This window comes from Mirounga leonina, unplaced genomic scaffold (genome assembly GCF_011800145.1).
Source record: "Mirounga leonina isolate KUSES-001 unplaced genomic scaffold, KU_Mleo_1.0 Mir_172, whole genome shotgun sequence".
NCBI lineage: Eukaryota > Metazoa > Chordata > Mammalia > Carnivora > Phocidae > Mirounga > Mirounga leonina.
In genome coordinates, this window is record NW_023270442.1 from 9,778,781 (window position 1) to 9,794,448 (window position 15,668).

The window sequence follows — 15,668 nt, forward strand, 5'->3', positions numbered from 1 at the left end:
TTTGAGACAGAGAGAATGAGAGAGAGAGAGCACATGAGAGGGGGGATTGTCAGAGGCCGAAGCAGGCTCCCTGCCGAGCAGGGAGCCCGATGCGGGACTCGATCCAGGGACTCCAGGATCATGACCTGAGCCGAAGGCAGTCGCTTAACCAACTGAGCCACCCAGGCGCCCTCACCTTTTTTTTTACTTGTTTTGTTTGCTTTTATTTTAGGCTACTGAGTTAAACATTTTCAGGCTAATAGATTAAGCCTTTAGATTTATTTGCTATGTGTATGTCATGTTCTGCTGTGCTCTGGTGTTTGGTGTCCTTGGGAAAGCTGTTGATAGGCGTGAAGCCCTAGGCACGCATTATTATTTTCAACAGCTTTTCAGGTGGCTTAAATTGTGTGTAGCAAAATGAATTTTAACCTATCCATTTTTATTATTCACATTTTGCTCTGGCTCTTTCAGTTCTTAGGTGGTCTGCTCCTGATATTCTAAAACTAAAACAGTAGAACTGAATTCTTCATAGTCAACGAACAGAAACTTTCTACATCTTTTGATGTACATTTTGAAGTTTTAAATGGGACAGCTCTATCAGGAACATTGGCATTAACAAGTTGACTAGCTACGATTTGGTAACAAATGATTCCATACTTTGACTGAAGAAAGTAATTTTTATTCCCATATTCAGGAACCCTTAGAAATAAACCTTGAGCCTCCAGGCCCTCTTACGTTAGCCATGAGCCAGTTTCTTAATGAGATGCAAGAGACCAAAAAGGGAATCGTGACACCTAAAGAACTCTTTTCTCAGGTCTGTAAAAAGTGAGTATCTGCTTTGATTTTGTTTTCAGTGCATCAGTAAGGTGCTGAGAAATAATATGAAAAACTCGTTAGAGTCAGCCCAGTATATATATTACAGCATGGCTTATTTCATTTGGGTTAAAAAACATGAACTTAATGTGAAAATTAAATCTGCTAAGGGTGTTGTCAAACTAAGTGGAAATTTTGAGAAACTAGAACCCTCTGAGATTTGGGATATGATCCTAGGATTTTGTAAAGATCTTTTACAAGAAGATTTTTTGGTAGATTCATCATTGTTTTTCTTTGTGTCTTGTCTTCTTTTTCCGTAGAGCAGTACGGTTTAAAGGCTGTCAGCAGCAGGACAGCCAGGAGCTGCTTCGCTATTTATTGGATGGAATGAGAGCAGAAGAACAACAAGTTAGCATATTTTGACCAGTATAATTAATCCCATCGTCATTCACTTGTCAGGCATTTGGCACCTTAGAGGGTTATTACAGCAATGAAACTAGTTACTGAGGCCATTGTATTTAAAACTTTTTTTCTACGCCAGTGGTTTCAACTGGTATATTTTACTCAGTAGAATGAGAGAAGAGAATTAGAAATGATTCTCCTTTTCACGATGCTCTGTTTTCCTTGCTGGTTGGGGCATTATTGTTCTTTAGTTCTATTCTGTTGTACTAGCCTATGCCAGCAGAGCTCCCGATTATTGGAAAATGTTTCTCCCCAAACAGTTCCCAGTTGCAGTGCGTTCTTATTCTTACTCTGAGTGTGATTTAACACAGCTTTTTGAGTCTAGGAAGTATGTTCATTTTTAAGAGTCAGGGAACATAGTTACGTTTTTAATTGTAAATTGCCAGATGAAAAGTAATGTATTTGGGGATGTTGAGTATAATTAACAATAGTAATACGAGTGATAACAAGTGATAACTAGTGATAATACTTATTTTGCTCTTATTTTATGTCAAGCACTGTTTTCAGAATCTTATGTGAATTACCTTACTTGGTCCTCACAAACGTTCTCTGGGGTAGATGCTGTTAATTATTTTCTCATTCCATAGACTGTGAAGCCAGGGTGTAAATAAGGTTCGGGACCTGGTTCAAGGTCACCCAGTAATGGTGGCTCTCAGCTTTGAACGCTGGAGTCCCCTATAGCTCTCATTTAAACAGTCTGCTCTTGGACATGATATTTCAGTGGTCTTTCCAAAGGAGGTGGGCATGTGCTGAAAAGCTTTGGTTTGAATAGATTAAAATCTTGAAGTAAGACAGTGCCTTTGTTCAGGGGTTAGTAATGGTTTTGTAATTTTTTTTAGCTCCTTCAATTAATTTTGAAAATGTGACTTTGGAAATACTAATTTTTATTCAGTAAGTTTGGGGAGCTAATTTTTGATCACTTTCTTGACTTGATTACATATTTTCTAAGGAAAATAACTATAAAACTTCAAAATTTTAATAGTGTATATATACCCATTTTATTACTTTTAGAGAGTGAGTAAAGGAATTCTTAAAGCATTTGGTAATTCTACTGAGAAATTGGATGAAGAACTAAAAAATAAAGTTAAAGGTAATGTCTGACTTTTTGAACTAACACACTATAGTTGAATTCTTCTGTAACTTAGGACAAGATTGCTGGCACTTGTATTTCAAATTCACAGTTACTAACATAATTTTTCTTTATCACCATTGATTTAAAAAAATTATTCAGTACTCCAAAGGTGAATATTTTTGAAAAATTTAACTTTGGTATATTTTTATGCTGTATTATAGTGAAATTTATAAAGATAGAGCTAAAATGAGATTACAGTTTTATTTTTCAAAAGCTTACACAGTTGACACTTGAACAATGCAGAGGTTAAGGGCACCAGTCTCTTCCCGCCCCATTCCCGCATAGTCGAAAATCTACTTCTGAGTTCTGATTCTCCAAAAACTTAACTACTAGTAGCTTACTGTTGACCAGGAGCCTTACTGATAACCTAAACAGTAAAGTAACATGTATTTTTTTTTGTAATCTGTATTATGTGCAGTATTCTTACGTAAAGTAAGTTAGAGGAAAGAAAATGTTATTAAGAAAATCATAAGGAAGTGAAAATACATTTTCAGTTCTGTGCTGTATTTATTGAAAAGAATCACATATAAGTGGACCCACACAGTTCAAACCCATGTTGTTCAAAGGTCAGCTGTATTTCTAATGAGCAGCGACATGTGAGTTACACTTGTCTGTGTGAGTTGTCAGTAGCTGGTTTGTTAATCATGGTGCCAACTTCATTATTATTGCTGTGTGGCATGTAAAGATTTAGGATGGATCAGTCCAACAGAACTTTCTGTGATAATGGAACTCTTCCATATTTATGCTGTCTGGTACGGTAGCCGCTAGCCACATGTGGCCATTCAGCCACTGAAATGTGACTGGGGCAATTGAGGGGCTAAAGTTTTACCTTTATTTAATTTTAATTTAAATCATCACAAGTGACTCGTGGCTACTATATTATTTCTATTGTTTCTTTGTTTTTGTGGGGCTTGAACTCATGACCCCTAAGATCAAGAGTCAGATGCTCTACTGACTGAGCCAGCCAGGCACCCCTGTGAAGCACAGTTTAGAATCAACACATAGCACCTGTTTGCGTCTCTGGTGTCCTTTAGGGCCAGGCCAGTAGCGGAGAGAATCCTGCCCTGCTGGTGCTCTTCTGTCATCAAGTGTGTTTCTGTATAAATGGACACACTTATCAGTGGAATAAGGCTTATACATTTCATGTATTTAGAAAACTGGGTGACCAGGTGGTAAAATTGTCTTATAGTAAACTTACCAAGATTGTTTCTGGGAACATAGAAAAAGTAAAAGGAAGATTTTGTCTGAAATGTTTTCCTGATTTTTTGTTTTTTGTTTTTTATTTTGATTTTGAATGGAGTTCAGTCTTAGAGTTTAAAAGCAAGTTATGTGCATTCTCTCCTTAACCAACTGAGCCACCCAGGCGCCCTGCATTCTCTCCTAAGTTTGCTGCTGAATATTATTAGAGTGGTAGAGCTAGAAGTGATCTAGAGTATCATCCAGCTTGGCCCCATCTGTTCATTTTACTAGTGGGTATAGAAGGTCTCACTGACTTGCACGATTTATTTTCCACTGACTAGATCTAGGATAAGAACTTTTTCTTTTTCACGAGACATGATTGTGTTAAATTGTGTTATGCTCAAAAGTGGAGTATTTGCTGCTGACTATAGCATAAAATAAAATTATGGTAATTATGAACAGAGAAAACCTGTGGGATAGGAAGTTAAAAATAAAATTTTAGGGTTAGATAGGTAAGTAAATAGTTCTGACTTATTCAATTAATTATATAAGGATAATTGATAAACTTTTTTTCCCCTTCTAGATTATGAAAAGAAAAAATCTGTACTAAGTTTTGTGGACCGCATCTTTGGTGGTGAACTAACTAGTACAATCATGTGTGATGAATGTAGAACTGTAAGTTGATGTAGTGTGAACTGGATTTATTCATTAATATTAATAAAGTATAATTCATCAGTTGTGTCTTTCAAAAACAGAAGTATCTAGTTTCATAAGGTTTTCTTTGTTGGGCTTCCCAAATCTTCATAGTTCTTTCCTGGGACTGTGAACACTCCTTATGTCTGAAAGAAGTTAGTTTAACTTTTTAATTTATTTCTCCTAACCCAAAGCCCTCAACACTGTGTAATTTTTCATTTTCTTAAGAATTTTTAAAAAATGTAATCCCCCCACCATAATCTTATTATATAATGTCTAAAATGAATTTTTTCCTTCCTTTTTACATTTATCTTTTTTGGTTGATTAAGGTCTCCTTGGTTCATGAATCTTTCCTTGATTTGTCTCTACCAGTTTTAGATGATCAGGTAAGATGTATCGAGTTTATTTTATTTAAGTAGATTTTCCCCCCATGTTAGATTTTATGAGGGAAGCCTTGCCACTCTTTTCCAAGTTCGTACATTAGCCCCTGGAGGAATTTTTTTAAATGTATTTGAGATAGAATTTTAAAGATTTGAATAGAAATTGGAGTAAATGCTTTTTTATTTTAGAAGAAGATAGATGGTGTGTCTAGAATTCTTTATAGATAATTAGCTTGATTGGTAGACATGTAGGGGAAGTATTTTCTTTATATAAAAAATTACTTTTTTTTCATTATTTAAGACTAAACATAAATCCCTTACAGTCTTCAGTTCATACATGTTAATAGAGAGTATCTCAGTTTTAAGCCGTATTAATTTGGTTCCGTCAGCTAGTGGTTGGAAAAAAGAAAGCCTGTTATCTGAATAAGGGATAAATCGTTATGCAACTTCATATGAAGTCAGGATCCCTTTAATCAGTGTTACTTAGTGATTAAAGTCTTAACCAAATTTACTTTATTTTCTCTTTTTCTAAAACTCTCATTTACACAGAAAGAAGGAAAAGGATAAAAAGGAATGCTTGTAGTGGGACAAGTAAATCACTGATAAACAGGAAGCGCAGTTAGAGAGGGGCATAATTACTGTGGGATGCAGCACATATCTAAAAAAATGCATGATATTTCTTTCTATTTTACTGGCATGTGAAGTTGCCTTTTTTACTGTTTTGTCTGTTGGCTTGTTTTCTCAGTATATAAGATTGCTTTCTAGTATTTGAGATGAATGAATTTTGTCCTGGATATATTTTCAAACATTATAGAAAGTAAATCCAGTGTGACATAGGAGTAGAAAAATATTTAGGTTAACATGAAATCTCTTCATCATTTGTTGTAAAATTTTATTTTTGGCCCATATTTTAAGAGTGGTAAGAAAAGTATAAATGATAAAAATTTGAAAAAGACGATGGAGGATGAAGATAAAGAGAGCGAGGGGGAGAAAGATAATGACAGTTACATGAAAGAGAGGAGTGACATTCCTTCGGGAACAAGTAAGCACTTACAGAAGAAAGCAAAGAAGCAAGCCAAAAAGCAAGCCAAGGTAGGTAACCAGGAAGAAAACTGTGCTTTTCTAATTTTATATTTGTAGCTATTAAGTCTGAAGTCTGGACTGAAAGAAAAGGTTGTGCTTTTGTTTTTTGTAATCTTGCATTACTTGTGAGAACTTCCTTTTTTTTAGAGAGAATGGGAGCAGGGTGGGGGGGAAAGGCAGAGGTGGGAAGGGTGGGGGGGAAAGGCAGCGGTGGGAAGAGAGAGAGAGATAGAGAGAGAGGGAGAGAGAATCCCAAGCAGGCTCCATGTCAGCCCAGCACGGAGCCCCATATGGGGCTCAATCCCATGACCCCGAGATCATGACCCAAACCGAAATCAGGAGTCAGATATCCAACTGACTGAGCCACCTGGGCACCCCTGCTTGTGAGAACTTTTAAGAGTTTTAGTTCTTTTTTAACAATTTTTTGAGTTCTTAATACATTGACTTTCAAAAATTTAAAAATACATAAAGATGCACAGTGAAAGTACCCCTTCAACCCTGTCCTTTCACGACATAGATAACCACTTTCATTAGTTTCATATGTCCTTCTGGAGTTTCTTTTGAAAAATACGATCAAATACAAATATGTAGTCTTGTTTTTTCCTCCTAATTTTTAAAAAAAATTATACACACTGTTCTGGACCCTGTGTTTTGTTTCTACTTAATTGGATTCTTGGAGATGTTTCCATTTCAGGACACAAGGATTCCGTTGTTTGTTTGTTTTATTTATTTATTTATTTATTTATTTATTTATTTATTTATTTATTTATTTATTTATTAAAGATTTTATTTATTTATTTGACAGAGAGATAGCGAGAGCAGGAACACAAGCAGGGGGAGTGGGAGAGGGAGAAGCAGGCTCCCCGCAGAGCAGGGAGCCCGATGTGGGGCTCGATCCCAGGACCCTGGGATCATGACCTGAGCCGAAGACAGACGCTTAACGACTGAGCCACCCAGGCGCCCCGATTCCGTTGTTTTAAACAGCTGTATAATATTCTGCTTTATGGATGTACTGTCGTTCATTTCACCATTTCTCTATTGATTTGGGCTGTTTGTAGTCTTTTGCTATATAACAGCCAGTGCTGCAGTGAATAATCCTATACTCCTGTTATCAGTATGGCACATTTTGAGAAGAGGGATGGCATTTGTAGTTTGGATAAGTGTTACCTAGTTGCCCTCCACAAAGGCTGTACCAATTTATATTCCCACCAGCAACAATGAGACTTGCTGTTTCTCCTTATCCTTGACGGAAGTGTATTATCAAACTTCTGGATTTCTGCCAGTTTCATAGATGGAAAATATTTTCTCAGTGCAGTTTTATTTTCCATTTATTTTAATATAAGTAAAGGATGTTTTTATGTTTCAGTCATTTGTGCTCCCTTTTCTTTCCAGTATTTGCTTATATCCTTTCTCCATTTTTCTTTCATGTTGTAACCCTGTTTGTAGCTGAAGCAAAGTGGAAAATGTTTGTGTCCTGCGTGTGTCTCAGCCTTCTGGTATTACAGATTAGCCTCGTGGGGATTGTCATTTCACTTTGAGTCTTTAGGCATTCCAGTGACAGGAATGTGGATGAAATGCCTTTCTCCCCACTCTGCTTGGAAATAGGCTGCAAAGAGGGCAAATAAAAATGATTTTAGGAGGGAAGTCCTTTACTGTCCTCTGTTCATGAGGCTTCCTTGCTTCCTCCCTAATTTGGGGCCGTTTATTTCCTGAGATGTTTTCCTCCATCCTGCCCAAAGCAGTCCTGTACTTGTGCATCCTTGAGTTTTCATTTTGTTTTTTTCTTCCCTCAGTGCAACCTTGACCTGATAATCATTAACTCACATGGATACATCCCTTCCTGCTCTCTGTGTAGTTGGACTCCCAACATGGTTTCATACTTGGCTGCTTGGATTTGGCAATTTCTGTCCTGTCTACTACCCTGTCTAGGTCACTTCCCTTAGAACACAGACTATGTCTTGCATGTTTATGTGCCCCGCGTCACAATATTTTGATGATTGGTGATGGTTTATTCCTGCTTTCCCCCAGTGAAAGAACTTTCTTCATAATTTATTTGGTCCCTGATAGTAAAAGGAGCTCTAAGGATCAGAATTCTGGGAGTGCAGTCTTCCTTATAAATTTTTTGATTGATAAACAAAAAAACTTGATGTGGTACATGTATGCTCTTTCTCTTCCTTTTTTTTTTTTTTCTTCTTCCTTTTTTATTTTTGTATTCTAATGTTTTATGCTTTTTGCACAGAACCAACGAAGACAACAAAAAATTCAAGGAAAAGTTCTTCATTTAAATGATATCTGTACCATTGACCATCCTGAAGATAATGAATGTGAGGTTGGAATGTCACTTCAGGGAGAAGTGGATGTTAAATCCAACCATATTTCAGAAGAGGACATTAGGCATAAAGAATATTGTGTTAATCAGAAAGATTTGAATGGCCAAGAAAAAATGGTAGAAAGTGAAACTGACAATCAAAAATCCACAGAAGAAATAGATATGAACAACGTCAACATGGATAATGATCTGGAGGTTTTGGCATCTCCTCCCGCTGACTGTTCTAGGAATTTAAATGGTGCCTATCTGACAGAAGGGAGTGGTGAGGTGGACATTTCCAGTGGTTTCAAAAACCTTAACTTGAACGCTGCTCTTCAACCTGACGAAATAAATGTAGAGATGCTGAATGAGAGTCATTCTCCTGGGACCAAGGTATATGAAGTTGTAAACGAAGATCCAGAAACTGCTTTCTGTACTCTTGCAAACAGGGAAGCTTTCCATACTGATGAGTGTTCAATCCAACATTGTTTATATCAGTTCACCCGAAACGAGAAACTTCGAGAGGCAAATAAACTGCTTTGCGAAGTATGCACCCGGAGACACTTTAGTGGACCAAAGGCAAACATAAAAGGTAATTTAGATTCTCTCGCTGAAAGTGAAATTAATGTTCGGGGGCACATTTTGCACGGAGTAGGTAGAATCCTGCTCTCTTAATTGTATCGGGATTTGCATGGCATCAGTAAGTTCCCTCCCCTGTGTAAATATTTTAACAGAAGGTTGAACAAACAGATTAAAGTGGCTAAAACTCCGTGGCAGCTGAACAGCAGATAGAGTGGGACCGTTTGCTCTCCAACACCTCTGTCTGTGGGTAGATCATCCCACTGGGTTGTTGCTACAACAGGGACCTTACAGATAGCGGCTCTTTCTCCGTATGCTCAGTTTCCTGTCAGCATATGCACTGGCCCTGTCCTTTGAATGCAGGAAGCTACACTTCATTTCATTCATGTACTTCTGTGACATGCCCAGTGCAAGGTACTGGGAGGACAGTGCTTTCTTCTAGTCTCCCTCAAATATAGAACAGAAAAATTGTGATGATTCCCTTTCTCCCCCACCCCCCTTTTTTTGAGCTTGGGTAAGTGGGATAAGGAGGGATTGTGGATTCCTAAGGACTCTTACTAGAATTATTGAAACTTTTAAAAAGTCTAGCTTGCATGTCAATATAAAAAGTAAATTGTGTTGATTTTATAGCATTTCTGTTTGCTTTAGAGCAAACAGTGGCCAACTATTGTCCACAGTTAGGTTTTTGTATGGTGTCTATGTTTTTTATTGATGAACATTTGAAAATGATTCAGTGGTAGGAAATACTGACTTTGAGCCCCAATTAATTAAATGGTATCTCTCCAAAAATAATTCCGTTCTCCTTGGTAGACTGTAGTCGTACTCAGTTATTGCTATACTTTGAATTACATCAGTAAAATTTGTGGGAATTTGTGGAAATTTTTACTGATACCTACAAAATGTCCTTAATTTTGCCTCTTGGTCCACAGAGCCCCAAATATTTATTATCTGGTCCTTTCCAGAAAGTTTAAAGATAAATCAATTGTGTTAGATGTTTAAAATGATTTTATAGCAAATGTGAATGCTTCAGAAGTCTAAAATGATTTTCATGCTGCTAAAATTTCTTTCTTTAGGTGAAAGGAAACATGTTTATACCAATGCCAAAAAGCAGATGCTAATTTCTCTTGCTCCTCCTGTTCTCACTCTTCATTTAAAGAGATTTCAGCAGGTACCCCTTTGTTAGCTCAAATTTGTTTTAAATATGTAACATTTGCTTTATTTGTTATTGTTTCACCATATTACTGTGTTTCTTTGGTTTTCTGTTATTTCCTAGTTCTAATTTAAAAAAAATTAAGTAGTAAGTAAGAAATATACCTGGGCATGACAAAAACTTAGATGAAGACGCCTGTCAAGGTGGAGGAGACATGTAGGCGCAGTCCTTCCTCAGTTTTACTAGAACTCATGTTGTCCTTTTTAGTAAAATTAGCATCTTACTCTTAACTTTTTTTCAGGCTAAAAAAAAAGTCCAGTTTACTAGCTGTATCTCACACTTAAGAAAAGTAGTGATATTCTTTCTGTTTTGGGTGTGGTACCTTATTTTTACTGACCCTTCATAAAAAACATTGATACCTTGGATTTTCATCATTTTGTTGACCCTGTCTTTTCTGGAAGACTTTGGTTGTAAGCACTACAAGTTTTAAATTAAGTTCCAAATTCCCAAAGTACCTTTAGAACATTTTCTCTCCAGTGGTTGGTGTATGGGTTTGACTAACTGGGTGGGTCTCCATGAACCAAGCACTAAGCTTGGTTTTAGAAAGGAGGCAGAGAGTATGTGCTCCACAGAAAAGTATTCTGCTATTGCTGAGTTTTAAGCACTCAAAACCTCTGAACTAATCTGGCTTTTCTGGATGGCCAGAGCAGAAACACTGAGAATTTTCTCAGGGGAGCAGCTTTTTTTTCTTTTCTTTCTTTCTTTTTTTTTTTTTTAAGTAGGCTCCACTCCCAGTGTGGAGTGCACCATGGGGCTTGAACTCACACCCCTGAGATCAGGACCTGAGCTGAGATCAAGTCTGTGGCCATACCACCCTCAACGTGCCCGATCACATCTGACCTGAGATCAAGAGTCAGACACTTAACCAGCTGAACCACCAGGCGCCCCTGGGAGCAGATTTCTTAATGCGTTGGGGTGTGTGTGTGGTGTGCACCTAGCAAAAATCATTTAGTGGTCAGAAAGAAAAGAGTCTCCTGAGAAGATTGAACCTAGGGTTGGATGTTGGTGTTTTATGCATCAGAGTAGGACTACAGTTTACTTAATGTGTACAGCTTTTCCAGGAAAAGAACTCAAATCTATTATCTCCCTTTTTTTAGGCTGGTTTTAACCTTCGCAAAGTTAACAAACACATAAAATTTCCAGAAATCTTAGATTTGGCTCCTTTTTGTACCCTCAAGTGTAAGGTAAGTGAAAGTGGTCTTTTTGGGAAAATCCTTTAAAGGGAAATCATAGCTTATTTACCAGATACTCTAACAGTAACTCACTCAAGTATAAAGTTGATAAGAATGACTGAGTAGAATGGGTCTTTGATCTTTGTACCATTATAATTTCAAGATCTGTGATGAATCATTTTGAATATTAGGTTGTTAAATTCGGTTCGTTTTTTGAATTTCTATTATGGTGGCAGACATTGTCTTGGGAGCTGAGGGCACAAAACTAAAGATCAGCAGGTAATTTCAGTTTAATATGGTTGAGTGTTAAGATTGGTATACACAGAGCAGGGTGGTTATGCACTTAACCCAATATGTTGGTAGTTCAGGGAAGGCTCTGTGAAGTAGACCACACCTCAACCACTACTTAAAGAAGGAGTAAGAGTTAGTGTGATGAGTCAAGAGGAAACTAGTTTTCAGCAGAGAGAACAGAGCAGCTGGAGCAAAGATGTGTACAGTGGTGTGGTGGGGACTAGTGACTAGCAGGAGAAGCAGTGTAGAGCTTACAGTACAAATCCTAGAGAACACTGGGAGGTGAAGCCAGAGAAGTGAGATGGGAATGAGGTTTGGAGGATTATCGTTGTGAGGAACTTGGGCTTTATTAGGTGTGTAGTAGGGTGCCACTGAGCAGTTTAAAGCAATGGAGTGACATAGCCAGATGTGTGTATTATACAGGTTACTTGCTGAAGCATGGAGGAGGTTAGATTTTTAGGAGGAAAAGACTAGAGAGGCAGGGACTCTCTAGTTAGGAGGCTGTTGAATTAATTTAGTCAATGGTGAGGACTTCAAGTAGGGTAAGAGAAGGCAAGATTGCAAGAGTATTTTAGGAGGTAAAATTCACCAGACTCGTGATTGGATTGGCTCTGGAAGATGAGGAAGAGGCCTTGAAATGGATGGTAAGGTTAATACAACAGGAGGTGTTGAGCATGATTCCTGAGGCCTGGCTTGAGTGACTAGGCAGCTGGGCAGATGGGAGTACCATTAGCTGAGGTAGGGTATAAAGTACCGGAAGAAGAGAGGGTGGGAGGTAGAGAAAGGATAATGAGTTTGGTTTTGGATACACTGAGTTTCAGCTATTTTTGAAATATCCATGGGGCTTTGTTTAGAAAACATTTGGATGTACACATCTGAGGCTCAGGGCAGGGAGGTTAGGTTTGGAGATAAAGATTTGGAAATCAATACATAGGTGGTGGTTTAAACTGTGAGGATAGGATCCCCTGAGTAGAGCATGGGGAAAGAGAAGAGACGGTTAATGACAACTCCGGTGAGCAGCTGAGTGTAAGAGGCATATGTAGACGAGGAGGACACTACCAACAATCTCAGCAAATCTCCATGTTGAAGAATTTGGACAGAGAAGCTATAGTAGTATATTCAGATTTCAAATGCTTCAGTATCAACATTAATAAAGTTTATGTGCAAAATTTGAAATGATAGAAATTCTCCTGTCCTGCCTCCCAATTTAAAAATTTAAAATCCTTCAAGAAAGGTATTTCAGAGCTGGTGGGTTGCCAAGAATGGGCAACTTAGAGTTGGGTAGGTTGTATCTCCGTTTTCCTGAAGTGGGGGGTGAAGTCAACAGCAGAGATTAGTAAAGGTTTGGGGGATAAGGGGAGGCTAAAGGAATGGGCCAGTTGCTGTGAAGGAAATCCATGGAACTAGGGAGCTAAGGAACAAGTTACAAGATCGTAGTCACATGCGAGATCCTGATGAGTCCTCAGTGAGTTTATCAATCTGCAGGGTATGTAATTTTGCTGCCTAGGAATAGCAGCTGTCTGGGTGTGGGGTTGGGAAGGGTTTGTTGTAGGATTCAGAGTAGGATTTTCTTTCTTTCTTTCTTTTTATTTATTTATTTATTTATTTATTATTTATTTATTAAAGATTTTATTTATTTATTTGAGAGAGAGAGAATGAAAGACAGAGAGCACGAGAGGGAAGAGGGCAGAGGGGGGAGCAGACCCCCTGCCGAGCAGGGAGCCCGATGCGGGACTTGATCCCGGGACTCCAGGATCATGACCTGAGCCGAAGGCAGTCGCTTAACCAACTGAGCCACCCAGGCGCCCCCAGAGTAGGATTTTCTGATCAATGTGCTGGCAAGGCTGGTGGTGGGTGTTAAGAGATTATTTTTAAGACTGATGCATGTGGTCTAAGTTCTCCAGCTTTAATGTGTGCATGTCACTTGGGCATCAGTAGGTCTTAGGTGGGGGTCTACGCAGACACTGCTGTTCTGTTGCCATTTTGAGTAGAGAAGACACAGACTTGATCGGGGAATGAGGCCAGGAGAGGCTTCATCAGCCAGGAGAAAATGAGGACTGGAGCATCCAGTTAGGTTGGAGAGAGAGGGGACAGGTGAGATGAGAACTGGAAGAACAGAATTGTGGGCTGAGACTAGAAAAATGGGAAGACTTGAACAGTTCCAAGTGAGGACCCATTGCAGAATTTAGTCCTGGGTATGGCAGTGAAAACAGGATGGCTGCAGAAACCCTGGGAAGCACACAACCCATGAACTCCCCAAGGAAGCAGACAGGATTTGGGGTGAAGTATGAAGTTTTCCAGTGAATGGGGGCTGTAGATTTAAAGAGATGACAGTTCTGTGGAAGGACAGTGATGCCCATTCAGGACTTTTTACAAGAGAACCTAGGTTGGAAGTTGTCTGAAAGTGGCCCCCTGCTCGGAGAATGCCTTTCCTTGTTACCAGTCTGCCCTACAGCATACGGGATTTTAGAATAAGCAGGCTCTGAGGTCTAGATGGTGAAAGTGATAAGTTGAATCTTTAGGGGACATGTGTAAATGTAAGGGGGAGTTTTGGCACAACTTAAACGCTATCCTCTTGATCTTAAAAAAGGCTTACAGTCTAGGGAGGAACTGGACTGGTAGCGCTATTGAGGTATTTTGCAATTATCAGAGCCCAGGACTCATATAGAAACTGGCAAGTTCAGTTATTTAAGTATCTGGGCCAGGAAACTGCAATTGCAGCAAGTGGCCTCTGGTTTATGATTCTAGCAGAGAAACAGCAATGGTGATTTTCTAATAAAAGCAATAAAAACATCAAGCCATGGTGACAGTACTCAGTAGGCTGGGTAAAGGTAGGGAAAAAGTCGTAGTCAAGGTCGAACTTGATTTCTACATTCTCAAAGTAAAGGTTAGCCACCCTTTGCATAAAGTGATCTTGCCACTGGCATCTATAAATGGGACTAGAACTAATTTTTGAATTCTGTTCATTTTGAAAGAATGTCGCTGAAGAAAATACGAGGGTACTGTATTCCTTATATGGAGTCGTTGAACACAGTGGTACCATGAGGTCAGGGCATTATACTGCCTATGCCAAGACCAGAGCTGCGAATAGTCATCTCTCTAATCTCGTTCTCCATGGTGATATTCCACAAGGTAAGAGGTCTTGGAAAATTCTGGTATTCCGATTATGGCAAAACCAAAAAATAATGAACTTGAATCTTCCCATTTATATGTAACTTTCTCTCGACAGATTTCGAAATGCAGTCAACCAAAGGGCAGTGGTTTCACATCAGTGATACACATGTGCAAGCTGTGCCTACAGCCAAAGTACTGAACTCACAAGCGTACCTCCTGTTTTATGAGAGAGTATTGTAATAGTTTCAAAGAGTGCTTTCTCGGCTTTTAAAATGGCTGTAATTAATAATAATAATAATAAAGAAGTAAAGACTAACTGTAAAATCATGTTCACTTAAAATTAAACACATGCCAGAAGAAATCATGTTTATTAAAATATTGAAGGGAAAATACCTAAAAATTTACAATGGTTTTGTATTGTCATAGTGGTTTTTATTCTTGCTTCCAGTTTCTGGAGAGGATTCTGAATTCCTTAAGTCCTCTGTGATTAAATATGTCTGGGTGGTGGGTTATAGCATCAATAAACTGACTTACCCCCAAAGCTTGTTTTATTACTTGGAGGATTTTAAGTTGTGTTCTTACCCTAGCAGGTAACATTTAAAAAAATGTTTCAGACTGGCTAATGAAACTTCAGGTGTATTTTTAAAAAGTGTTGATTATATAAGCATAGACATTTGATATTGGCAATCGTATATACTTGGAAGAAATACTCGTATTTACAATTCTGATGGCATACAGTGTACGTAAGCTACGGTGTGGTGTGGGCCTAACTGCACTTGTTCCGTGCAACTGTTAACTGACCCAAGGTAGACACTCCCGAGACTCAAGTAATTTTATACCAGGTCCCCCTTAATGCTAGCATGCCAGAGAAAATGTCTTTACCCAAGGCAGCCAGCATCGCCAAGTTGCTTATAATCCTAAGAGCCTTAATAGATACCAAGCTTGTCTATAAACTTCCATTACTCTTTAACACTTGACTTTATCTAAGTCCCAGTCGTACTGCTCCCAAAATTCTTTCCAAATACCAAAATATAAATTTTAGTTTTTTTAATATAAAATTTCAGTGTTACTCATAGACCTTACATAACCAACACAACAGTAGCCTGTGTCCCATAAAATCAGTTAACCTTTCATGTTTTTTCAAAACTCCTTACTGATCTTAAAAAATTAAGATCTACTTTATAAAAACTGACTTGCTTATTAATTTATCTCTATTACCAGATAGATTTTCAGTTGTATTACAAGTATCTTTACATTCTACTACTGGACTGTA

The 15,668-nt window shown here is 38.2% G+C and overlaps 1 protein-coding gene across 9 annotated transcripts in view; it reads left to right on the forward strand.

The window, feature by feature from the left end:
- The window catches only part of USP16 (ubiquitin specific peptidase 16), a 27,853-nt gene extending 13,054 nt beyond the window's left edge, over nt 1-14,799 (forward strand). For all 9 annotated transcript variants that reach the window (XM_035017551.1, XM_035017545.1, XM_035017552.1 and 6 more), the window contains 11 exons: nt 674-804; nt 1,113-1,200; nt 2,266-2,344; nt 4,149-4,240; nt 4,588-4,644; nt 5,554-5,730; nt 7,961-8,621; nt 9,682-9,776; nt 10,916-11,002; nt 14,257-14,413; nt 14,511-14,799. In XM_035017551.1, coding sequence (XP_034873442.1) covers nt 674-804; nt 1,113-1,200; nt 2,266-2,344; nt 4,149-4,240; nt 4,588-4,644; nt 5,554-5,730; nt 7,961-8,621; nt 9,682-9,776; nt 10,916-11,002; nt 14,257-14,413; nt 14,511-14,635 — 1,749 coding nt within the window. In that variant the 3' untranslated portion in view covers nt 14,636-14,799. The remainder of the gene's footprint in view (nt 1-673; nt 805-1,112; nt 1,201-2,265; nt 2,345-4,148; nt 4,241-4,587; nt 4,645-5,553; nt 5,731-7,960; nt 8,622-9,681; nt 9,777-10,915; nt 11,003-14,256; nt 14,414-14,510) is intronic.
- The last annotated feature ends 869 nt before the right edge of the window (nt 14,800-15,668 follow it).